General features: G+C 40.4%; 1 protein-coding gene across 2 annotated transcripts in view; it reads left to right on the top strand.

Annotated features, from left to right (window-relative positions):
• Positions 1 to 27,274, top strand: part of LOC133532998 (mitogen-activated protein kinase-binding protein 1) — a 148,364-nt gene that overhangs the window by 103,685 nt on the left and 17,405 nt on the right. Inside the window, exons 18-29 of one of the 2 annotated variants that reach the window (XM_061871904.1) lie at positions 2,647 to 2,777; positions 6,630 to 6,758; positions 8,285 to 8,404; positions 9,998 to 10,119; positions 10,655 to 10,752; positions 12,497 to 12,613; positions 14,535 to 14,615; positions 15,475 to 15,596; positions 16,573 to 16,714; positions 16,797 to 16,941; positions 17,980 to 18,137; positions 20,882 to 21,005. In XM_061871904.1, coding sequence (XP_061727888.1) covers positions 2,647 to 2,777; positions 6,630 to 6,758; positions 8,285 to 8,404; positions 9,998 to 10,119; positions 10,655 to 10,752; positions 12,497 to 12,613; positions 14,535 to 14,615; positions 15,475 to 15,596; positions 16,573 to 16,714; positions 16,797 to 16,941; positions 17,980 to 18,137; positions 20,882 to 21,005 — 1,489 coding nt within the window. Of the gene's footprint in view, positions 1 to 2,646; positions 2,778 to 6,629; positions 6,759 to 8,284; positions 8,405 to 9,997; positions 10,120 to 10,654; positions 10,753 to 12,496; positions 12,614 to 14,534; positions 14,616 to 15,474; positions 15,597 to 16,572; positions 16,715 to 16,796; positions 16,942 to 17,979; positions 18,138 to 20,881; positions 21,006 to 22,256; positions 26,040 to 27,274 lie in introns of those variants that run through there. The other variant, XM_061871903.1, reaches the window with a different exon arrangement.

The raw sequence follows: 27,274 nt of genomic DNA, 5'->3' as shown, positions 1-27,274 counted from the left end.
TCTTCCGTCACAATAAGCTAAACTGGACCTTAAAGTATAGTAAATTGTTAACCAAGGCATGAAACGGTACCTTTCACTCGAGTTAAACAAATAGGCAAATTTGCATAATCAGTCTAATTAAAGTAAGTCTTTTTACTATGAAGGGGAAACTTTTTGCGATAACTCAAAAACAGCTTAACTGATCATGTCCGCTAGTTTTCATTTAATGTCTTTCTTAAACTCTACTACCACGATTTTTTTCATATTTTTTGGACCTATGGTTCAAAAGTTAGAGGGGGGGGGGACACATTTTCTTTTTCTTTCGGAGCGATTATCTCCGAATATATTCACTTTATCAAAAAATGTTTGTTGAAGACCCTTATTAGTTTTGAAAAACCTTTCCAACGATACCCCACACTGTAGGGTTGAAGCAAAAAAAAAATTCACCCCCGCTTTACGTGTAGGGGAGGTACCCTCAAAAAAATTAAATATTTAGATTTTATTGTACGACTTTGTCGGCTTTATTGATTTATATATCCATGCTGAATTTCAGCTTTCTAGTACTAACGGCCACGGAGCAAAGCCTCGGACAGACAGACAGACAGACGGACATGGCGAAACTATAAGGGTTCCTAGTTGACTACGGAACCCTAAAAAAGGGAACGAAAGAGAAAGTAGTCCCAGAATTCAGACGTTTTTTTGAAACAACATGAAAATTTCGAAGAAAGGGAATTTAAATTAGTCGGGATATTTCTTGTGTCTCGATTTTTCCATTTGGGACATTAATTTGTTTCAAAGGGCATTTTATTTTACCAGCCCTTCGCATTTGGTCTCATTATTATCATTATCAAGTTAGGATCTGATGATGAAATCCTGGTAAAATAGGTAAAGAGGGAATACTTTGACATTCTAGGTAGGTGATCACTTACAATGGTTTAGGGTCGGCAACGCGCATGTAACTCCTCTGGAGTTGCAAGCGTACATAGGCTACGGAGACTGCTTACCATCGGGCGGGCCGTATGCTTGTTTGCCACCGACGTAGTATAAGAAAAGAAGTATTTTTAGGGTTCCGTACCCAAAGCGTAAAATTTTGACCCTATTACTAAGACTCCACTATCCGTCTAACGTATCCGTGTCGTCGTAATACTGGTGGATGGCACCGCTCTGGAAGTCGTCAATAAGTTTTGCTACCTTGGGTCGACTGTGTCAAACAATCTCTCGCTTGATGCAGAGATCGATATTCGTATTGGCAAAGCAGCGACCATGTTCGGGAGGCTACGTTCAAGGGTGTGGTGTAACAAACACCTCACTGTTAGAACCAAGATGATAGTATACCAGACTTGCGTTCTAAGTATACTCTTGTACGGAGCAGAAACCTGGACGACGTATGCAAAACAGGAGCGACGGCTCAACACTTTTCACATGCGCTGTCTACGCAACACTTTAGGCATAACTTGGCAGGACAAAGTGACAAATCAGAGGGTTCTTGAAAAAGCGCAGCTGCCCAGTCTTGCCGCTCTTCTCAAACAGAGACGCTTGCGGTGGCTGGGGCATGTGCACCGGATGGAATCCTCTAGAATACCTCGACGTGTCTTGCTTGGTGCAGTTGCGTATGCTAAAAGGAACGTTGGAAGACCGATGCTGCGCTTTAAAGACTGTGTTAAGCGAGACATGTCAGCATTTGAAATCGACCACCATGCCTGGGAAACTTTAGCTGAGGACCGTGATGGATGGCGCAAGCGTGTTGTGGAGGGGAGAAAGCTATGCGACCAAGCCTGGTTTACTACGTTAGATAGCAGAAGGTGTCGCAGAAAGCAAATCGGGACTGGAACCTCAGGTGGCATGAGCTTTCTCTGCCAAAAATGTGGGAGGTCGTGCCGCTCACGCATCGGCCTCCACAGTCACCAAACCCGTTGTCTAAACAGCAATGCTTAAATCGTCTGCAATAGACGCAAAGGCCTGTGATGACTATCCGTCTGTCTGTCTGTATCAGGCTGTATCTCATGAAACGCGATAGTTAGACAGTTGAAATTTTCACAGTATTTCAGTTGCCGCTATAACAACAAATAATAAAAATAGAATAAAATAAATATTTAAGTGGTGCTCCCATGCAACAATAGTTATTTGTTTTATAAGGGGGCAAAGTTGTTGTTTAACGGCTCGTGCTAATATTGATACCCGAGCAAGCGAAAGATTCTAAAATTGAACCACGAGCGTAGCGAGTGGTTCCAGAAGTGGAATCTTGAGCGTTGCGAGGGTTTCAAGGCACGAGGGTTATACAAACTTTGCCTCCGAGTGAAACACAACATTTTTCACCACACCAACGCGAGGAAAATAATAACTATGAAATACCAAAAAATTCAAATGAACGTAAAAAAATTAATCATTCAGAACCATTATTTAAAAGTCAAATCAACTAGCTAACATAAGAAAACAACACAAAATTTGCATCTGATTACTTTGCCCCACATGTGGATAAAATGCAACTTTCTTATCCGTTTTTTACAATCAAGTGGGCCTTTACCAGTTGGTGTGGTGAAAAAGTGATTTTTATTGCCGTTTTCTGCTTAATGATACGGAACCCATCGTGCACGGGTCCGACTCGCACTTGGCCGGTTTTATTTATTGTAACTTGTGCATTTGAAAAGTGAAAATATTTTTTATCAGGTGGCGTTAGACAATAGTGGCATCTACCTCGCTACTTCGTGTACGGACAAAGTGCTGAGCGTTTACGACTACTACTCTGGGGAGTGTATGGCGACAATGTATGGGCATTCCGAAATAGTCACTGGACTCAGGTAAGGCTTATTAACAGGTTTATTTAGCTCGATTATTTTGGTCTTGCAACATAACTTATGCAGTTACATGAACACAAAACATTATTGTTCTGCCGCTATTAGTGCTTTGCGTACCAATGAGTTTTTAGGAACTTATGTACGAAATATCATTTGATATTCACCAGACGCTTTTCGGCGAAGGAAAACATCGTGAGGAAACCGGACTAACCCCAATAAGGCCCAATACGGGTGGGAAGGTCAGATGGCAGTTGCTTTCGTAAAAACTAGTGTCTACGCCAAATCTTGGGAATAGTTGTCAAGCGAACCCCAGGGTTCTATGAGCTGGGGCAAAATGCCGGGACGACGCGAGGAAGAAGAAGAATAAATGCTTTTTGTAGGTACGTTTGCATTTGCTTGAAATGCATGTGATATTTTAGTTTTGCGGCTTGTAAATAATTGGTGTTGTTACTTGTTAGGCATACAGTTCCTATTTATGTAATTTATTTATAGACCAGCGCTTTATAGCTAGCATTACCTATGCTGAGTTGGGTCCATTTCGTGATGCACACTTAATGATCTATTCTTTTCTTGCTGCTGTTGTCTGTACATATGTCGTACGTTTTGTGTACACACACATTAAATAATAAATAATTTGTATTGAGTGTTATCGAAATACTACGTCAGAGTACAAAAAATCGGTTAGCTGATCGTTTTTCTAGTTTATAATATAACGTTTTCTCGTGCAGTCATAATTGGGTACTTGACAAATGTTGAATATTATAACAAAATTTAGATAAATGGATAAAAAATGACATATCTATTATAAAAAAAGTGGAATTTAAAAAGACATATTGAGATTATAAACAAATAAACTAAGGTTAGCGTACCAACGGCACTTCGTAACAATAAAGGGGAAACTGTGACACAAAACACAGAAATTGCAGAAGTGTTTGCAAATCAATTCGCAGGTGTCTTCCAAAAGGAACCACAAGGCGAACTACCTATCTTAGAACCACATCTTAGAATAGACGATCCCATCACTGACATAGACTTTACAGCAGATAAAGTAAGACAATCGATCAAAGAGATGAGAGCGGATTCCTCGTCAGGACCAGACAACATCCCTGTTATATTATTAAAGAACTGTGATGTGGCGGACTCACTAGCTAACATGATGCAACAATCTTACGATTCTGGAATCTTACCAAAACAATGGAAAACTGCTATTGTAACACCAATATTCAAAAAGGGTAATAAACTGGAACCAGCTAACTATAGACCAATCAGCCTAACGAGTGTAGTGTGTAAATTAATGGAAAAGATCGTAGTTAAACACATAAGGAACTTCCTCAACCAGCATAAAGTGATAAGTGACCAGCAGCACGGCTTTTGTCCACGCCGATCTTCAGTCTCAAACCTGCTCTCGTGTCTCTCGTCCTGGACCAAGAGCTACAACGACGGAGAACCTGTAGATATCATTTACCTAGACTACGAGAAAGCATTTGACAAAGTCCCTACAACAAGACTGTTACAAAAATTAGAATTCGTGGGTATACGAGGAAGGCTTCTCAGCTGGGTTGAGGCGTTCCTTCAAGAAAGAACCTTCCGTGTAAGAGTTGGTGATACGCTGTCAAAGCAGCGAAAAATTCACAGCGGTGTGCCTCAAGGATCTGTCCTTGGACCTGTGCTGTATATAATATACACATTTGACCTGCCTCATAATCTCCATTGTAACGTCAGTATCTTTGCCGACGACACGAAGATATTTTCTAACCCTCTACACGACTTCGACCGACTCCAAAAAGATCTAGACGAGATAGCAAAATGGTCAAAGGAATGGTTTATAAGTCTGAATACTGAAAAATGTACAGTGCTACAAGTTGGTAACCGCAATCCACATCTTAGCTACGCCCTAGAAGGAACCAAACTTACACCAGTTAAAGTGCAAACGGACTTGAGAGTCAAAATTACTGAAAACCTCAAATGGGAAGAACATCTCACAACCATTACCAAAAGAGCTAAATCCTTGATCTACCTCGCTAGAAAAGCCTTAAGAATCCTAACGCCAGAACTCATGCTTAAGATATATAAGACATATGTTAGACCCATCTTAGAGTATGCTTTTCAAGTCTGGAGTCCTTATTTCGTCAAAGATGTTGAGATGCTTGAGAAAGTGCAACGTAGTTTCACAAAAATACCGAAACAACTAAAAAACATGTCTTATGAAGAAAGACTTAAAGTGCTGAAGCTCACAACATTAAAAGATCGCCGAGAGCGCGGAGACCTGATTGAAACGTTTAAGATTCTGACGAGACACTACGATATAGACCAGTTTGAAGACCTGTACAAGCGCAATAGTAACACCCGTCTGCGAGGCCACCAATATAAGTTAATATCTGAACTGTCTAAAAACAACCCCCGCAGACATTTTCTCAGCAACAGAGTGGTCAAAGCATGGAACAAACTACCAGAAGATGTGGTCTCAGCACTGAATGTCAATCAGTTTAACAACAGACTAGACAAATACTTAACCAGCGCAAAGAATACATATTAAGTGAAGATCACTCAGATACAGGCAACTATCAGTTGTTTCAACTGCCTGCCTGATTAATAAATAATAATAATAATAATAAAATACATTGGCCCAAAGTCTAAAAAAAAATGTTTTAATTTTCAAAATGTAAAAAGAAAATGGTACCATTCGATTCTTTACATTTTATAGAAAAATAAATTGTATGACAACTATATACATAAACGCAATATTTCAGGGTCAAAATAGCAATTCTCTTGATCTTCCATACATTAAGGACAGTCTAATATAATGTGATGTCACATTACATTATCATTTTGTTAGAGGCGTTTCAATCGTCGAGTGCGAGCGTCAGACTTTAAATCTCATTTCCGACGTTTGTGTTGCTTAAATGCCATGAGTCCTATATAGACATTTGATCCCCAGGGAAGTCAAGATCGTTTGACATTATTTACCAGTAATTTTTAAGAATAAAAAACCATTTTTAATGAGGGAGACCGGCGAAAGAACGTTTATTGTTGATTTTGGATTTCATACAATGAAATTAAAAGACAGCGTCCTACGTAGTATGTAGAATATGTAGAAAAGGAGGTAACTTTTTTTGTCACTTGACACATTTAAGTTGTTTCATTTGACAAACATGAAAAGAGAACAAATTGCCAAACGTAAACATCGTTGAAGAGTTCCGTTCTGTTCATCATCAGCAGTTCCACTTCACCAAATGTAAATACTTGATTTGTTGATGAAAATACTAAGATCACTATATATATATATATATATATATATATATATATATATATATATATGCCTTTAACATTTGAGGAGTTCCCTCGATTCCTCATGGACCCCATCGTCAGAATTCGAACTTGACAAAAAATTGTCTTGAAAATCGAATTTGCTTAACAAACACAGCGAAGAGGACAAATAGCCAAACGTGTACTATGCGTCGTTGAAGAGTTCCATTCTGATCATCATCAACAGTTCCAGTTCATTAAATGTCACCTTTTAAATGTAAATGCTTGATTTGTTAAAGAAAATACAAAAATCCCCTCGTTCCCTCGATTCCTCATGGATCCCATCATCAGAACTGAGTTTTGATAAAAACGGGAGCAATCTGTGTATATATTCATACAAAAAAATAATTTTCAAAATCGGTGTAGAAATGACGGAGCTTTGGAGTAACAAACATTTAAAAAAAAAACACAACCGAATTGATAACTCCTCCTTTTGAAATCTTGAAGTCGGTTAAAAATTGTCAAGTAGCCAATTGTACAGCCAACGCTACTCTGTAACGCCACTCCATATTGGATCTTACTCCCTTATAATAAAATGTATTTTTCCAGGTTCACGCCGGACTGCCAGCACCTGGTCTCGGCGTCGGGCGACGGCTGCGTGTTCGTGTGGCGCGTGCCGCACGACATGGTGGTCACCATGCGGGCGCGGCTGGCTCAGCAGGCCATACGGCAGGGCAAGTGAGTATCCTAAAAATATTTGTTCCAGTGAGCCTGGAGGTCTCCGTTTCCGCTTGGGAAAAAAATATGCCATCAAAAACATAACTTGCAAAAAAAAAAAGTCTCACAACTCAGTTCTTCTATCGTAAAAAGTAGTGAGATCCATGTAGTACCGAGTCGGTTAATTTATTCAGTCCCTACTTAAGGGACCTTCTGTCTTAAGTTATTACGTAATTAGATAACCTAACAACATTTTATAGAGACCATATCGATATAAAAAAAAAACCGGACAAGTGCGAGTCGGACTCGCCCACCGAGGGTTCCGTACTTTTTAGTATTTGTTGTTATAGCGGCAACAAAAATACATCATCTGAGAAAATTTCAACTCTAGCTATCACGGCTCATGAGATACAGCCTGGTGACAGACGGACGGACGGACGGACAGCGGAGTCTTAGTAGTAGGGTCCCGTTTTACCCTTTGGGTACGGAACCCTAAAAAATGTTTTAAATAAACTGATTGACTTGGCAATCGCACTAAACAATCTAATTTAATAGATTATTAATTACTTGTGAGTGTTACATTATGTTATCATGAGATGGCCAAGTCATTCTGTTTTTATATCTGTGCCCCCAGATTTTATATCTCTCCAGCTGCTCTCCTGGACATTCTACAGGTCGCATTTCCCAACCGATTTTCCTAAAATGTTGTAAGCAGATTCGATGTTGGGCTTACATTTTTTATTGATTATGTTTTTGGACTTGTGAGGTGTATAGCTCACAGAGCAACTAGTTTTTTCATTTATTGAGCAGTTATAATTATAAAATAAATATTATAGGGCATTCTTACACAGACTGACTAAGCCCCACAGTAAGCTCAAGAAGGCTTGTGTTGAGGGTAATTATTATTTATTTTATTTTAAACTTTATTGCACAAATACAAGTATAACGTACAATAAGCAGACTTAATGCCTTGAGGCAGTCCCACTAGACAGTATCTGCAGCAGGTGCTTGTAGAGTAATTATAACATTTATTAATACTTTTTTCCTTTAGTGAGGAGTTATAATTATAATTTATAATACTTTTTCATTTATTGAGGAGTTATAACATTTATTATATTTTTTCATGCATAGCTTAGTCTGTAGTGATCCTGCCTATAAAGCCGGAGATCCCTGGTTCAAATCCCGGTTACGGTATTAGTTGGGTGTTCAACGCAGACACTTGTTCCTGAGTTATTTCTATATATTTAAGTATTTATCTATAGTTATCTATTATATAAATATATCGTTGTCTGGTACCCACAACCCAAGCCTTGTTGAGCTTACTATGGGGCTAAGTCGATTTTTGTAAGATTGTCCTATAATATTTAGTAAAGAAACATTTAGAGTTATCGTGAAATAGTAAAATGTCACTAATATTTTTTATACATGATGAACTTAGTGAATTCTTTCTTATAAATAATTAAATAATTTTATTTCGTATATAAATCCATAGTTGTTAGTTACATTTAACTTATAAAATAGTGTTTACAATTGTTTTTCTTTTTCAGACGAGTCGCGCCATCTAACGGAGTGAGCGGCGTAGAAAGTGAAACGGATTCACATCTCGGCTCGCCGCCACGGGAATTATTAGATGACAAATTCGCTACGCCCGTCGTACCTGACTATACGTAAGTATAATCATAAACTCCGTATGAGATAAATAAAATCTAAGAAAAAAACCGGACAAGTGCGAGTCGGACTCGCTCACCGAGAGTTCCGTACTTTTTAGTTGTTATAGCGGCAACAGAAATACATCATCTGTGAAAATTTCAACTGTCTAACCATCGCGTTTCATGAGATACAGCCTGATAGAGACAGACAGATGGACAGTTGAGTCTTAGTAATAGGGTCAAGTTTTGACACTTTGGGTACGGAACCCAAAAAAAAACACTTCTTTTCTTATACTACATCGGTGGCAAACAAGCATACGGCCCACCCGACGGTAAGCAGTCTCCGTAGCCTATGTACGCTTGCAACTCCAGAGGAGTTATCACGGTTCATGAGATACAGCCTGGTGACAGACGGACGGACGGACGGACAGCGGAGTCTTAGTAATAGGGTCCCGTTTTACCCATTGGGTACGGAACCCTAAAAACGTGCCTCGCATAATCAAGAAAAAAATATGCTCGAATAGATGGCGATATATCTTTGGCCTATACTCGAGTAGATTGCGACACCGTTTGATATTTCTGGTTAAAGACATTTATTTACTCAAAAGAAATTTACATTTCACTTAATGAGTAGGTAGTTTACAATATTAGACACAATAAATAGTTATGACGATTCGATATTTAACACAGCAGTGAAAGAACATGGGTCAAATAGCCATTTGTCATTCTAGGAGTTTTAGTCCTGTATCGAAAGATGGCAGTAAAAGTTGACAACAAAATTTACTTTGACTATACGCCTCTTTTCTAAATTCTGTTTGGTATGATTCAAGATGAAGAAAAAATAGTATTCGTAAACTTTGCTAGAAAACGAGCAGGAGACTCGCTATCATCAATTATCATTATCTTTGCGTTCGTCTCGGGTTTTCGCCACGGCTTATGGGAGTTTGGGGTCCGCTTGGCAACTATACTCTATATCTTTAGATATTTAAATAAAAGTAAACAATTTGTACATTTTCGGGTAGTTATAACATTTATTGGTTAACCAACCAAATACAAAACCGCCTGGATCTGTCACTGAACGACCTGACTTTAACCTACATTATTTGATCATGTAATGTTTTCATCTACCCTCCAATGGCTCCTTAAGCCAGTTGAGGGTCAAAGTCAAGGGTTTTTTACTTTTATTTTGACTACCGGTCTGGCCTCGTTGGTAATGACCCTGAAGCCGATGGTCCCGGGTTCAAATCCTGGTAAGGGCATTTATTCGTGTGATGAGCATGGATATTTGTTCCTGAGTCATGGGTGTTTTCTATGTATTTAAGTATTATAAATACTTATATATTATATATATCGTTGTCTAAGTACCCTCAACACAAACCTTATTGAGCTTACTGTCGGATTTAGTCAATTTGTGTAATAATGTCCTATAATATTTATATTTATTTATTTATGTAAGTGTGAAAGTGATAGGCATATAATTCAATTAAATTCTTTATTACATGCAGATAACAAATGATCCATATTACAATAAAATTACAATATAAGTGGCATTATTAATATAAGTGTCAGATATAGCTCCTAAATAAATATGAATGCTTGTGTTGGTGGCAGGCTCCGTATCGGGCGCTTGCCGTCGTGGGCCAAGAAGAGTCTCGGCGACGAGCTGGTCGCCGAGTCGCCCGCGCCCGACCCGCCCGCGCGAGGCAAGTGGGCGCGGCGGATACAGCCCAACGGTAACTACTGGACTAACATCTTATCTTATAACTTTCGGGGCCCTTGCACACACGGGAGCCGATACACTCCGACCCACAGGTATATTTTGTGTAGTTGCTTCCTTAGGAAAAATCCGTCAGATACTGAAGAGCTTTTTTGAGCTGCATGTGCCTGATGTTGGAGCTCGTGGCATTTTGAATTCCTTTAATTCCAGATAGCTTGCTTAGGTACTGCTGTCTCTTCCTCTTCGTCACACATTCGACAATTGGTCTGAGATACTTTATTATTCAACTAGGCATATTACAATGTGCTTATTAACGCCAAATAAAGTTACGCCGGCTCTAGTGATGTGCCCTTCCCAGATTTTTTTCCTAGGTGGGATTATACCCGGAAATATTCCGCCTTGACGGGAAAATAGGGAAGTTTTGAAATTGTGCATAGATATACTATTTTTTTAACTTAAAATTTTTTTAATACCATGTCACATATGGCAAAGTAAATTCATTCTTAAAATGTTTTTATTTAATACACAACGTAATTACTATTTATGTACAGACAAACGTGGCGATTCGGACGGCTCAAAAGACAGCTCGCTCGACAGCGGCACTGACACGCGGTACGGCGACAAGCGACGCGACATCGTCAACAAACAGGTACACACTATACAAAATAATCGATAATTTTGGAATTTACAGTCTTATTAGTAGTCTCGGCCGAGGCACGTCTACACTGGCCGAAATTGCCTCGCGCATATGCTCTCTGTGTGGACCCGGCTATTTATCTTGTCTTACGGGAAACGGTCGAAGATATAGAAGGTAACCTTCACCAACTTTTAGCTACATATTTTTGGAATATTAACCAAATGTAGCTTATTTGATCTGCTTTCATTTGATACATAGTTTGGGCGCAATTTTAACTTTTCTACCGCTGTGGCAGCCATTTTGATGACATCACTACGCGAGACACGTTCAGTCCCAGCAGTTCAGCCCTTGTCTCCCGGATGGTATGGGATTCTAACACCATGCCCAATTACTTACTAAAAATTGATGACGGTTACTGCATATCAAAGAGAATTTGAAATAGAGATGATTGTTAAGGAAAATTTTGTAGCCACAGCAAATTTACTGGCATCTTTCGACACATGATTAAAACTTTTAGATCACCATTTGACTTTGAACCTTATTTTTCACTGATATGTGTTAAATTTTTTAAATATCATAAAGTGGTGCCATCTTACCGGGCATCGGCTAAAGGTTGTGATGCCATCACTCCAAGCGATGCCGCCATACCTTTGGCATTTGATTTATTAGATGGCGCCTTTTTGATATTTAACAAATTTTACACATATCATTGAAAAAATATGGATCAATGTCAAATAGCGTTCTAAAAGTTTTCATCATGTGTCGAAAGATGACAGTAAATTTACTGTGAAAATCCACCTCTTTTTTAAATTATCTACGCCGTATATGAACTATGTTCCCACAAGAGCACATACTGAATTTATTATGTATAATCATAGTTGTACATATTCTCCTAAAATAATACTTTAATGCATGATGCCAAGTCACTTTTATTTTTCTAACTCACTCAATTATTGAGGTGTTGGTTTATTTTTGTCTATTTTTTTAAATTTTATATGGATGTGGTGTTATTTTTTTTACTACCATAAAGTGAGTTGTTTCTTGTTCGATTAATTATTAACAATCTCTATAGCCTTATTAATGAATTCACAAGTGTTTTTGCTATTTACTTAATATAATTGTTTTTCACTGTGCTGAAAAACGCACATATTCGTCCATGGCATCATAAAAAATTACGGTAAACGCGCATGTGGATGAAATCACTGGGTTGATGTATTAAGAAAAGTATACATCGTGTCCCTGTTCATCGATCAAATATTTTTTCACTACACCAACTGGTAAAGGTCCTTTTGATTGTTCAAAAACTAATGCGAAAGTTGCATTTTATCCCCATGTGGGACAAAGTTATCAGAAGCAAATTTTGACTTGTTTCCTCATTTTCGCTGGTAGGATTGACTTAAATGATGATTTTGAAGGATACATTTTTTTTGACGTATATTTCATAGTTAGTATTTTCGCCGCATTGGTGTGGTGAAAAATGTTGTGCCACTCGGAGGCAAAGTATTTTCAACCCTCGCAGCGCTCAAGATTCCACTTCTCGAACCTTAAATTTAACATCAACTTTAAACATCAACTTTACCCCCTTGACAAAACAAATAACTATTCTTGGCCAGTTGTATACTTTTTTACTAAGCACTGGGTAAATGTACATAATACATGCGCGTTTAAACAGATCAATGAAACGACCCACTTTAAACCTGTATATATTATATACAGCCTTAGTTCACCTGGTTGTGGTTTATTCCCTTGACACTAGAGGCCGAAATCGCTCAACCTGTCGCAGCTGCCGCGCGTGGAAGCGCTGTTTCGCAACTTCGACGCGACCATGCGTAAAACATATGACATTTTGACCATTTCGCCGAGGCTGGAGAAGGTTTTTTTTTTTGGTTTTTTCGCGGCATTTTGTTTTGGGCTTTTTTGTTATGTTAATGGCTTGTATGATTGCGATGTCTTTCATTGTCATGCATCATTATCGTAGCCTTATGTCCTTTTTTTTTTGAAGTAAGAATAAAATTAAAAAAATATTTATTTTAAGGCATGAGAAAACATCACGCGTTCATTAGTAAAATAATCAGTTAATTGTGTTGTATGAATATATGCAAACCAAATGCTTTTTGAATCTGGAAAATTTTATACTTGTTAAAAATAAAAACGGTCTTTGCCTTTCTATACTACGTCGGTGGCAAATAAGCATACGGCCCGTGTGATGGTAAGCAGTCTCCGTAGCCTATGGACGCCTGCAACTCCGTGTTGTTACATACTGCCGACCCTAACACTCCGGACCCTTGTTGAGCTCTGGCAACCTTACTCACCGGCAGGAACACAACACTATGACTAGGGTCTAGTGTTATTTGGCTGCGGTTTTCTGTAAGGTGGAGGTACTTCCCCAGTTGGGCTCTGCTCTAGATCTGGAATGACATCCGCTGTTCTGTGCCCTACCACACAAAGCGAGATGACATTCACAATGCCCATATACCTCTCTTTTGGACGTAGTTTAAGGACATACCCGGGTCCAATAATTGCTGTTGATCAGCTAGGCAAAGACAACTTAAATTAATTTTTATAAGAGTTGGCCCAGAGCATACACATTGCAGTATGAGATGCATATCTTAACTTGATTTACGCGAAATTAAACTTACGACATCTAGCATTTCATAGAGATTAGTATTTTAATTTATTTTTGCAGCATTTTTATTTGGGCTTTTATGTTACCTATGCTATGTGTATATATCATTTTCATTATTTCATATGCTTTGTGATTCCGTCGCAACCAGTAGCAAAAGTTATGTTTGTTGACTATAGCTTATTATAGTAAGCTAATTTTACTTTTCGGTTTGAGCTGGTGGAGTGAAGAAATTTCAACTGACTGCCTAGCATGAATTGCGTTCTCGCGCGCGAGTACATACTTGCAGTCGCGCGAGATGTATGAAGTCGCGCGCGAAAACGCAACTCACGCTAGCAGGTCTGATATCTTTTGACCATTAAATATCTTTGCTACTGGTAATGTTATCAGTCATCAATCACCGTACATTATATATATTATATCATGATATCCAAATGTAGCTTTGTGTTTAATTTTTATAGTTGTAAGTTTTCGCTAGGGGCAGAACTGAGGTGTATAAGTAATTAAGGCGAGTTACACACTGACACATGCTTTATTTACACTCATGTACTTTAATTACGTAGTTTATAGTATTATGTAGTTTTAATAACGGCCCGCTCGCCGCGGTAGATCGTGTTGTCCGTGTGGTTTGCGCCTAGAAGTTGATTGTATTCAAGATGAATTCATTCGAGCTAGTATTAGGATTTGGTTGAAGAAGGGTGTATATTGTTGTTGAAATAAAGAAATAAAAAAATATTAAAATGTAAGAAATAATATAATAAAATTCGTCGTATCGCTTTAAGCTTATGTTGTGTTGCTTGTATACGTTTTTGTTTTTATTTCATCGAATCATTCATACATTTCTTGGCTACATATCTGCCATTTCACAAAATAGAAAAGATTACATCAGTATATTTTTGGTCTTAGAGAGCTTCAACCAATAGTCTACTACCAATTTACAAAAAAAAAAACATTAAAGTCATTAAACGTTTTGGTCGCTAGATGGTAGTAACCATTTTCCACAGAAAAACAGAGCTCCTGTCGCATTGGCATATGATTTATTGTTCACATTTCAGCAGTCTTACCTTTTTCAATATTTAATTCGGCATGTTTCACAATAATGCATCTACACGGCGCTAGGTGGCGCTTTTCTTTAAGTTCTCACAATTAAGTTGCGTTATCGTGCCGCTAGGTGTCGCTGCAGCTGCCCCCGCCAACGGCGCGCACGCGCCACCACACAGACGACTCGTCGCTTGGCAGTTTTAAATATGAGGTTTTTTATTTTGTTTTATTTTTGGTTTGGAACGTACAGTCAGCAGCCGATGTTGAGGTTCCAAATTAACAAAACTTAGTCATTAGAACTTAGACGTCGCCATACAATCTAAGTTACCCTCTCATTTTAATACGATATACTGAAATGATCTGGGCGAGTAGAACTTATGCGAGTGTAACATCGAATTACTCTGTTTTCTTTGTATTACTTACAATTTATAATTTTCAAATAAGTAAGAAAAAATAAATATTGATTATATCAGTTAGAACATAATTGTTTGGTACAAAGGCGAACTTATGCCTAAGAGGGATCTCTTCCAGTTAATCTATACCTAAAAGAGTAACCGTACCGAGTACCGTATTCATGCCACGTGTCATTTTACTTCAGCATGTCGTTTTAAAATCAGAGCGTAATTTCGATTGTATGGCGGCGGCTAACTTCATGTGACTCTTAATTTTTTAGATTACTTTTGCTGGTTGTACAGAATTTTGTAATATTTTGGGTTAATTAATTTGCTTTTAAAATTATATAATGAGTTATTGTCATGAATATTTATTTTATGTTGAATTAATTAAATTTTATTATTTTTGGTTCATGTTAAATAAAAAAAAAGTGTAATTAATATTGATTTTTCAGGACACTGAATTCTCATTGGTTCTGAACTAACATTTCCTATTTTTAATTTGAAACTTGTTGAATAAGTAAATTGGGATGAATTTCGTTTGTTTGAAAGAGCAATGAAACCAAAAAAAATGCTACTTTATTTGGTTCATAAAAGGTTCTACTAAGATTGCAATGAATACATTGTAATGTACATTGGGCATTACGAGGTTATATAAACGACTATTGATTATTATAGGAACAGGAGTCAACGGAGCACGATGGGGATATAGAGGACATCTCAGATGGCGAACGAACTTCATCCTCTGAGAGAAATCGACCGACCTACTATCCTGGAAATAATGACGATGATACGCCTGGGTAAGATTGACCAGTAACCATAAAAAAAGAGGCTTACAGTAATTTAATGTAAAATAAATACTAATAATTCCATTAGAGATAGATTAAGAGACAATGACCGGCAACTACTGCTGGAGCTGGACCTATATTTGTGTAAAAACGCAAAAAAATTGTTCCAGCAGTAGTTGCTAGTATATATCAGGACCATATTGTTTTGTGTTTACAATTGTAATGAGTGAGATTGTTAAATTAAAGAAGATTTAGTTAATGATAGCACGCCTGCCTTAGATTTAGTCCTAATAACCATAAAGGCTCAGTTTCATTGTTCGATAACTCGGTTGATATAAAGCGTGCGGGATCTCCCCCCACGCTTTATATCAACAAAACCCAAACCCCTTAAAACATAAAATAAATAAATAAATTAATAGTTTAAAAAACTCTAGAAAAACACGCTTTTATTTTTTAACCAAAAATATGCATTTCGTGGCCAAGCTGTTCTTTTTGCTCAGGATATATTTGAGATAACTGAAAAACTTCCAAGTCAACCTATTATAGGTTTGTTATAACCTTGAAACCTGATCGTGGTCAAAGTTCATTACAAGACTTTGTTCCATCATGAAGTTTCGGTTCATATCTTCCGGCTCCATCATCAGATCAGTTCGACAGTACCATATTATTGTATTGTCATAAGAACTACATACAGCTGCCAATTTTCATGACGCTACGATCCTTGGAAGATGGTTAAATTAGTTACCTTAGATTCCATTACATAGTTACATACAGGTCGACCTAATAAAAGCGTGTTAAAAATATACACATAGTGGCGCCGTAAAGCTATCTGCGTTAAACACCGCATGAGTTGTAAGTATACGACAACAAAGCGCCATCTACGTCAGTTGTCAAACCTACAATTACAATATTAGCTTACCTACATTATGAACTTCCATAAGAACCCTGACTAGTACTTTCACCCAATCTAAACTACTTTTTTCCACAGAGAATTCATGGTGAACGCAATGGACGCTGAGGAGCTTAGGCAGTCAATGCGGCGCTCCAAACAGTGGGCCGGGGACAGGCTGGCGCCGCCCGCCACCGGGGCCTCGCTGAGCGGCTCGGGACACGAAGAGGATGAAGATGAGGTCAGTTGCTCAGTTGTATTTATATTTTCATCACACTTGCTCGTAAAAGGTATTATTACATAATCTTCTATATTTTATCCAGGTCTCGACGCCATCAGGAGATAATGCGGAGCGTAACCCTCTCTCAGGATCGTGTGAGAGCATAGACACAGCTGTCAGACGAGAGAAGTACCTTAAGTCCGCCTTCGACAGCCTCAGTGGAGCCGAGTTGGATACTAGCCCAGGAGGTAAGCCTAATTATTTACTATATAATTAAGAATAATAATGGACCTAGGTTACTTCCTTGGGGTACACCTTGTAAAATGTTTTTATTGTATTTAAGGTTGATCATTTGGTGTGTACTTGTTGGACAGAAGCTAGGTACGTGTATGTATAAATTGCTTTTGATTAATTTAATAAAAGTTGTTTAAAACTTAAATATTTTAAATATGCGCAGCTGTTTACTTAGTCAAAAGCTTTGGTTAGTTCGATAAACGTAATCAAACATAACGAGAATTTCGTAAGTGATTATGTGTTGTGGAGAAATGCCGGACGGCGGAGTGGCAGGTTCTGAAATAGTAACCGAAGCTTAGAATTATTTTTCACAACGTTCGTAATGTTATTCAGTACTTTTTAGGCAGGAAACATTTCATACTCTCAGTCACATTAGGTCATTTGCAATATGCATACAATGTCGATTTCCTGCTAAGGGGTCATCCATTAATTACATCACACAAATTTCACGAATGTTTGACCCCTCCTTGTCACACCTGGTCACATTTAGCAACCCCCTCCCCCTGGTGTGATGCCACATATCTGGCAATCTTGTTATTAACATAATAAGCGATTCGAATGCAGTATTATTATTTTTTTTAGCAATTTACAAATTTTATGACACAGAACCGATTAGGAATAAAAATTTCACGGAAAAGCTATATATCGTTGTAAAAACTAGTTTTTTAGCTGTATTGCTAATACAAAAAATTCAAAACGATTTTTGTCTTCTAGTGAAGTTAAGTGACGTCACAAAGCTGCTCACTCCCCCCCCCCCCCTCTCCCCCATGTCACAACAAGTCACATTTTCTGTACCCCCTCCCTCCTCCTAAACGTGTGATGTAATTAATGGATGGCCCCTAACCAAATACGGGCGACAGACCCTGTGAATGACTCAGCTGTTATTCTGCAGCAATCTGAAGGTTTTGGCCTTTGACACCAAAGTCCCTGTTCGATTCCGGAGTATATGTTTAGTTTCAGCAGTGTTTATAATTACATAAAATGTCCCCCAGGTCACACGTCCCTGTCAGCACAGCACCTGTCCCGAGCGCCCCGCACGGCGCCCACGCCCGCGCCGCGCACGCCGGCCAAGCCGCCCGACCCCGAGGCGGCGCGCCGGCGCGAGGAGCTGCACCGCCGCATACTGGAGACCAGGCGCCAGCTGGAGAGCGTGAGTACTGTCCCGCAGGGCACACGGCCCTGTCAGCACAGCACCTGTCCCGAGCGCCCCGCACGGCGCCCACGCCCGCGCCGCGCACGCCGGCCAAGCCGCCCGACCCCGAGGCGGCGCGCCGGCGCGAGGAGCTGCACCGCCGCATACTGGAGACCAGGCGCCAGCTGGAGAGCGTGAGTACTGTCCCGCAGGGCACACGGCCCTGTCAGCACAGCACCTGTCCCGAGCGCCCCGCACGGCGCCCACGCCCGCGCCGCGCACGCCGGCCAAGCCGCCCGACCCCGAGGCGGCGCGCCGGCGCGAGGAGCTGCACCGCCGCATACTGGAGACCAGGCGCCAGCTGGAGAGCGTGAGTACTGTCCCGCAGGGCACACGGCCCTGTCAGCACAGCACCTGTCCCGAGCGCCCCGCACGGCGCCCACGCCCGCGCCGCGCACGCCGGCCAAGCCGCCCGACCCCGAGGCGGCGCGCCGGCGCGAGGAGCTGCACCGCCGCATACTGGAGACCAGGCGCCAGCTGGAGAGCGTGAGTACTGTCCCGCAGGGCACACGGCCCTGTCAGCACAGCACCTGTCCCGAGCGCCCCGCACGGCGCCCACGCCCGCGCCGGCGCGAGGAGCTGCACCGCCGCATACTGGAGACCAGGCGCCAGCTGGAGAGCGTGAGTACCGTCCCGCAGGGCACACGGCCCTGTCAGCACAGCACCTGTCCCGAGCGCCCCGCACGGCGCCCACGCCCGCGCCGCGCACGCCGGCCAAGCCGCCCGACCCCGAGGCGGCGCGCCGGCGCGAGGAGCTGCACCGTCGCATACTGGAGACCAGGCGCCAGCTGGAGAGCGTGAGTACTGTCCCGCAGGGCACACGGCCCTGTCAGCACAGCACCTGTCCCGAGCGCCCCGCACGGCGCCCACGCCCGCGCCGCGCACGCCGGCCAAGCCGCCCGACCCCGAGGCGGCGCGCCGGCGCGAGGAGCTGCACCGCCGCATACTGGAGACCAGGCGCCAGCTGGAGAGCGTGAGTACTGTCCCGCAGGGCACACGGCCCTGTCAGCACAGCACCTGTCCCGAGCGCCCCGCACGGCGCCCACGCCCGCGCCGGCGCGAGGAGCTGCACCGCCGCATACTGGAGACCAGGCGCCAGCTGGAGAGCGTGAGTACCGTCCCGCAGGGCACACGGCCCTGTCAGCACAGCACCTGTCCCGAGCGCCCCGCACGGCGCCCACGCCCGCGCCGGCGCGAGGAGCTGCACCGCCGCATACTGGAGACCAGGCGCCAGCTGGAGAGCGTGAGTACCGTCCCGCAGGGCACACGGCCCTGTCAGCACAGCACCTGTCCCGAGCGCCCCGCACGGCGCCCACGCCCGCGCCGGCGCGAGGAGCTGCACCGCCGCATACTGGAGACCAGGCGCCAGCTGGAGAGCGTGAGTACCGTCCCGCAGGGCACACGGCCCTGTCAGCACAGCACCTGTCCCGAGCGCCCCGCACGGCGCCCACGCCCGCGCCGGCGCGAGGAGCTGCACCGCCGCATACTGGAGACCAGGCGCCAGCTGGAGAGCGTGAGTACCGTCCCGCAGGGCACACGGCCCTGTCAGCACAGCACCTGTCCCGAGCGCCCCGCACGGCGCCCACGCCCGCGCCGGCGCGAGGAGCTGCACCGCCGCATACTGGAGACCAGGCGCCAGCTGGAGAGCGTGAGTACCGTCCCGCAGGGCACACGGCCCTGTCAGCACAGCACCTGTCCCGAGCGCCCCGCACGGCGCCCACGCCCGCGCCGGCGCGAGGAGCTGCACCGCCGCATACTGGAGACCAGGCGCCAGCTGGAGAGCGTGAGTACTGTCGCATGGTTATGATAGCCTGGTACCCTATAGAGAAATGAGTTAGCTTAGACTGCTCACCCCATACATAGATTGAAACCCTATCTATATAATAGTTAGTCTATAATCTATATATCGTTTTAAGCTTAATATGTGTTCAATTTTAGTCGAGTGTATCTAAGTTTTGCCTATATCGTGACTATCGTGAGACACCGTGCAGACAAGAGAAACTTAATCTGAGGATGTTCGAAACAAGACGCTAGTTGAAGAATGTCTCTGAAACTCCTAAACAATCGTAATGCTCTGGTGGTTCAGTTGGTGCCCTAACTTTATCCACTTTTCAATAGGCTAAGTAGTATGGCAACTCTTACAAACGTACAAACGTAGTTAGGCTATCATTTTAAACCGACTAGCTAGATTGCTGTGAAACTTTGTACTTACAATAGGATAAGGTATATCTATGCCTGTTATTAGTTTGTGTAGCGTCAGATACCATAGTTAAAAAAATACAGCGAAATTAAGTCTTTTAGATAAATTTAGTTTTTGCTGTATTTCGTTTGTTTCATAAGCTTGAGTTATATAAACTAATTAAAGGCATAGATATACCTCATGCTATTGTATGTGCAAAGTTTCATTATAATCCAACACGTAGTTTTAAAATGAAAACGAAACTTCGAACGTCCGAGCTTGCTGCGGACTCTTAAAACTCCATCGACCATAATGCAGAACTTCCCCGTGCTATTTTTGCTGCAAAGAGAATTTGAAATAGCCACAGTAAATTTACTGCCATCTTTTAACACATGATTAAAACTTTTAGAACGCCACTTGACTTTGATCCTTATTCTTTAACTGACATGTGTTAAATTTGTTAAATACCAAAAAGTGAACATTTCCAAGCATATTGGAGTAAAATAAATATTCTGTCCACCAGGTGGCGTTCCGCTCGAACCTCAAATCCAGCCAATCCACGACGGACCTCTCGTACATCCCGGAGAAGGACAGGAATCGCAATCGCCCCGTCTCCATGGCCGTGCCGAGCAATTCTAGACCATACGGTAAGGGGAATAAAGTTTAATCTAATGATGAATGTTGTTGGATATTGTTGAATTAACGGTACCTCTGACCAGGCGATATGAAACAGTAAAAAAACTATTGTTATTTTTTTTTACTCGTGAATAAATTAGAAACTTTAAACGTTGTATTTGGCTAATCATTTTAGTAAGTCAATAAAGGATCATGGGCAAGTCTTCATGTAGCCAGAGCCAAATACTAACAGAGATGGGAGTTAAGTCATTAGATAGGAATTTATATGTACTTCATTTCGTTCTATGGACACCAAGCGGAATTCCATTGCAGAACTGAAATCTTCTTCCTCGCGTTGTCCCGGCACTTTTGCCACGGCTCATGGGAGACTGGGGTCCGTTTGGCAACTAAACCCCTAGAATTGGCGTAGGCACTAGTTTTTACGAAAGCGAATGCCATCTGACCTTCCAAACCAGAGGGTAAACTAAGCCTCATTGGAATTAGTCGGGTTTCGTCACGATGTTTTCCTTCATAGAAAAGCGACTGGTAAATATGATATTTCGAACATAAGTTCCAAACTCATTGGTACGAGCCGGGGTTTGACCGCGACCTCCAGATTGAAAGTTACACGCTCTTACCGCTAGGCCACCAGCGCTTCTTGCAGAACTGAAATATTGGTATTTTAGTCAAAAATGTCGTCAGTCGTCACCCTTATTACCTAGGCAATAGAGTCCATGTAAGTATAAAATGAATTGCTGCGGTGCAGATGTTCGCGCACATGGTTTGACCGATCGAAGGAACCAGTATATGCGCACTTCAAGATTAAAAGTTGATTTTTTCAGTTCTGAAATGCAATTCAACTTGGTGTCCATATTAAATGAGATAAATCAACTCTGTTGGTTTTTGGAACATTTTGACACATAGTCCTTTGGTAGGTTTCTAATGCAGTTTCTATACTGACATTGATATAAAAACTCTATAAAATTTTCAGCGTTATTTCTTTGTGTTAAGGTTGACAATGGAAGTATCTTCGCCTGGTTCAGGGTTATGTAGATAGAAATGAAGAAAAAAAATGTATTCATTTATCATTCATACCTACTGTCTATGTCTGAATCTTGAAAGTTTTGGTTATTTTCAAGACGTTATAAACTTGATTAATTTACGAGATGACTGTAATAATGCTAGTAAAAATAACATTATTATTAACAATTGTTGACTGATGAAAATATCCATAGTTTCATATTTTACGATTTATTAACACAAAATGTGTGATTTATAATTATTATTATTAAGCAATAAGTAACAATTTCAAAATGGCTTGCGATTAAGATGCATTTTGAAAATGTTACTTATTACTAAATCGTTTACCATGTACAATTAGTAACAAAAGTAGCTACGCTGACAAAATGCTTAAAATGACTTTCATATCTCTTCTCAAATGAATAAAGCTGGGCATTTTAAGCATTAATTTAAATGTGGTTACTTGTGTTGCTAATTGTACGGAGACATCAAGCTATGCGACACTAACACCATCAACTCATTGACGATCTGCCCCACGCTGCCAGGAGTCCCTCCTTGCCCCGAGGAAACCCTAGACAGCCTTAACTTCTACGACAGCCTAAACCCCTACCAGAACCTGGACTATCGCCAGAAAAACCCTTATGCCATCCCCGCTAACGTCAACAAATATATACCTGAATATGACATGCCCCCTTATGTACCCCCCCATTCAACTTTACAAAACGTTACAAATGATAGGAGAATGAATTTCACCGTGCAAGGAGCTCGCCCTATGGTATTTAAAGAACAAACGCAGAAACAACCATTAGCATTTACTATAGATATGTCTAAAAAACCAGTTTCAAAAGTCTTCAACCGACTCTTTCCGTCGGCGGAAGAAAAAGAACCACCTAAACCGAGAAATTTCCATTTAAGTTTGAATAAAAATCAGGAGGATAAGAAGTTGAAACCTAATGCGAGAAGCATTTTTAAGAATTATAAATCATGTCCAGTATCACCTGTTTCTGAGGAATGTAAATGGGCTGATAAAGTAGCTCAAAATCAAGCTAATCAGGCGAATAACTCTTTAGATCCTAAGAAAAGGAATTCATTAAGCTTCTTCGTAGGTCTTAATAAAAGTATGAATGATAACGGAAAAAGTATTGTTGATACTATCAAAAGTGATACTGAAAAAATGATAGCGGAAATCACTAGGAAATATGGAGATTTGGATGATTATGAACCTAATAGAAGTGATTTAGATTTACAACCGACGAAAGAGGAAAAAGACGACGGTAATTTCTCGTCAGATTCTTTGGAAGATTGTAGCTTAAGTCAGGATGCTAGTTGCAAAAATAAGCTGTATTCTAAAAAAGTTTGTAAGAAACATAATAAAGCTAGAATGCCAAGACGTGCCGTTTCAAACTACGAGATATACGGATCTATGGACAAGCCAGTAGTGCCAGCTAAACCTTCGTACATAGTCGGACAGAAAAGTTCCACATTGCCTCGGAATATGCCTTCGAATTTAGACGATATCATGGATGAGGAAGCTATAAACGCTAACTATTCTAATGTGTACCGATGCCAAAGCGTTTTGACTAAGAGATGTGTTACTAGATCGAATGAATCTGTTTTAAGTGACAATTCCAATGGATCCAGTGTTTCTAATGAAATATTCTTGAAGTACGGTAATGAAGTAGCTTTTCAACAAGGAAAGCTACACGATAGTAGATACAATTTGGACTCGCAAAATTGTTCCTTTGAAAATATAAATGAACCTGACGAAAATTATTTAGATAAACACAGACACAGCAGCGCTAGTTTCTTCTTAAATCAGAAGAAATACATGAAAACAAGTTGCAGCCAAGAATCAATGCTTTCCGATGAAATGTACTTGGACAATGATAATCAATTGTCTCGAACTAATTGTAACTCTCTAGAAAGTGTTTTGTCAGATGATTCTGAATGTACTAAGAGTGCGCCTTTAGAAATGCTCTTCGAAGGCACTAAACCTAAGAAACAAATGTCAAATCAAGCTGTCGGTATACCTAGAAATAGTAAGAGTTGCTACGAATTCGATAATACATCGAAAAGTTATGGATCCAGTCCTAACAACGTTCCATATTTCGGTGGCTACATGTATAATAATTATTTGGGAGAGACTAGTCCTAAATATGTCGAAGCACCACCAAAACCGCCAGCTAAGCCACCTGCTGCTAAAGTATATGGATTTGAAATACCTGTGTCCGAATTATCTGGTCATAAAACTGTGACGAGATCTAAAAGTCTATACGATTCAACTTCTAAACATGCACCACCTCCCCCAGCTAAGAATATTGCCTATTATTTCGATGGAAACAATGTACAGCAGTACACTAAAGATAAGAAATCAACAGATGAAATACCAAGGTTAAATAAGCAAGATTACATGGCCAGTACAAGCAAATCTCTACAGCCGAAATTTGCTGAGAACCAGAAGTATAAAAGTGAGATGGAAGGATGTGAAACAAAGGCTATGGTCAAATCTAAAAGCTGCAGTTTCGAAGTTGTACTAGAACCAGCTTCAAAGCCAAATCCTCTAAAGAATTTGATGGAAAAACGCAACTCTCACGTGCAAAAGAATTTAGAGAAATTCGAAGAGCAGATAAGGAAGAACACGCAGACGAAAATGAGTAAAAACCAAATCAATAAAGAAAAGGCGAATGGAGCTAAGTTTAACAATACTACGAAGAGTTTAGAGAGAGGCTCTGGGCAGAAAAATAATAATGTTAAGATAACTATGGAGTTTGTTCCTCACAAACCTCCGAAACCTATTAAGAGAACGTCTTCAGTCAAATTGAATAACAGACTAAAAGCAGGCTTAGAAAAGTCTGGATTAAGTTCCTCAATATCGTCTCAATATAAAGCTAAATTAGACGGTTTGCAGAACAAAAACTTCATATCAAATAAAAAGCCACTTGAAGATAATAATTCCAATCAGATTGAGGACCCAAATGACTCAGCTGAGAAAAGTTTTGACGTTTTTGTTAAAGAAAAAGATGTTAATGAAAATAAATCTGAAATGCAAATGGATAGTCTTGAAGTATACGCAATGCAAAGAATGGAAAGGATGAATCAAGTTAGCATGGATTCCCTCGATGTCCTTGAAGACAATAATGATTTTGCCAAAGACTCTTTAGATTACTATGCGGAGCAAAACAATAAAGTATCTTATGGAAAGTTTATGAAAGATCAAAACAATCAGATGACGTCTTTAATCGACAACGCTTGCTCATCTAATAGGAATAGAGAAACAAAAGAAAACATAGATCCAAAAGCGATGAGCGATGAAATAAAAAAATACAAATATATCGAGAGAAAGATAGAAATTATTAATAAATTAGTTGAAATGGAGGAACGAAAAATTCTGCAAGAGAAAATCCTAAAAGAATATAGAATGAAACCGCTTAAAGCTAACATAAACGACGGAAAGGGCGTCGTCAAAGTACTTTCGAGAAAATTTGAGAAGTTAGCATCGAAACAAACTGTCCCTAACTTCGCATCGCTGACATTAGAAGAAGTAGACACGGACACAGAAACCAATTCAGATGGCAAAGAAATCAAACGTAATCTAAGTCTTCCGGACATTCTAGATACAGACCAAATAGGAGGGATAGTAACAGAAGCTATAGAAGCTAGCTGCGATGCAGGCAACGAGCCTGAAGAAAAACTTAACAACACTATCGAAACTGAACCGCCTAAAATGCTAAAACAGAGAGTGTACAATGAAATGGTTATCCCTAAAACAGACGTACACTTAGACAGTGAAAACTACGAATCGTCAACGACTAGTTCAAGCTGCACGAACTCTCCAAAAAGACTATCGTTGTATTTCAACAAACCTAAACCTCCGTTTAGGAAGATCATTCGTGTGCCGACTCCAAGACTTTGCATGGAGAATCGAATGATGCCGCCAGCTAAATTCAGGCCAGTGTTACATTCAGGGGGTGGTGTAAGGCTGTCTGCGTTAGCCAAGAGAGTTCCCCTCCATTCCCCTCTCCTGCCGTCGCATTTTGTCCCTCAAGGTTGGGAGCATGTTCAGATTTTCATCGTTTTTGGCATGCTTTTTATAGTGATGTTTTGTGACAGCAATACTGTGAGTTTTTTTGACACAACTGTTAATATTTTGAAGTTGAAATACTTGTTAATATCGTTGCAAAACCGTTATACATATGATTTCGTTAATTAAAAACCGGTTAATAGATGGAACGCGAACTAAAAAAATGCGTTCTCGAACTAAAAACTCTGGTTCGTTATATCTATTGTGGAGTTTTTTTTGGTATTTTTTTTAAACAGAATACATCATTTAAATATAGTTGTTCAATATTTGCCAATACTAAAATGTTGTTATTCTAAAACTGTACAGTGTTGGTGTCTTTTGGCTATATCGTTTGAGGCATCCACGATGACGCGCAAATTTGTCAAATCTATCCCTTAATAACATTTGTCAGGGCACGCGTCGTGAATGACACGGTTTTATATTCTGTTCTGCATGTCTTTTGTACCTTGAATATTGTTGTTCTATTTTTATATTTTAATAATTAGGTTTTTTTTTTAATTTTCTGGTCTGGAAGTTACTTATTTCTATTTAAATCTAGACTAGACTTTTAAGTTTAAAAGCATTCAAAGCAACGCATTTTGGTTACTTTTATTAGTTTATCTTTAGAGTTTAAAACGAACACACAATGAAAGCCAACATTACTGAGTTTAGCATATATTAGACAAAGATAATTTGAAATAGAGGTGGATTCAAAGAAAACTTTGTAGCCACAGTAAATTTACTGCCATCTTTCGACACATGATTAAAACTTAGAAAGCCATTTGTCTTTGATCCTTTTTCTTTCACTGATATGTGTTAAATTTGTTAAATATCAAAAAGTGCCGCCCTCTAATAGAGCATAGGCCAAAGGTTATGGCGCTATTGAAGATCCACGAAGAACAGCCACGATATCAGTGAAAGAATAAGGATCAAAGTCAAATGGCGTTCTAAAGATTTAATCATGTGTCGAAAGATGGCAGTAAATTTACTGTGGCAACAAAGTTTTCTTTGACAATCCACCTCTATTTCAAATTCTCTTTGATATAGATGTAGTTTATGTAGTGTCTTAAATTAAATCCTCAGCCAGTAGTAAATAGGATTCAATAGGTTAGGTTTATCAGGTAACGGATAGAGCACAAGTTCGCCTTATGAAACAAAATAGTTCCAAGATAGGACCCATTTGCTTGTAAACAGTTTACTTAAGGTGAGAACTGTCCACCA

The sequence above is a fragment of the Cydia pomonella genome, chromosome 28, assembly GCF_033807575.1.
Source record: "Cydia pomonella isolate Wapato2018A chromosome 28, ilCydPomo1, whole genome shotgun sequence".
NCBI lineage: Eukaryota > Metazoa > Arthropoda > Insecta > Lepidoptera > Tortricidae > Cydia > Cydia pomonella.
This window is presented reverse-complemented; position numbering and strand designations above follow the sequence as displayed.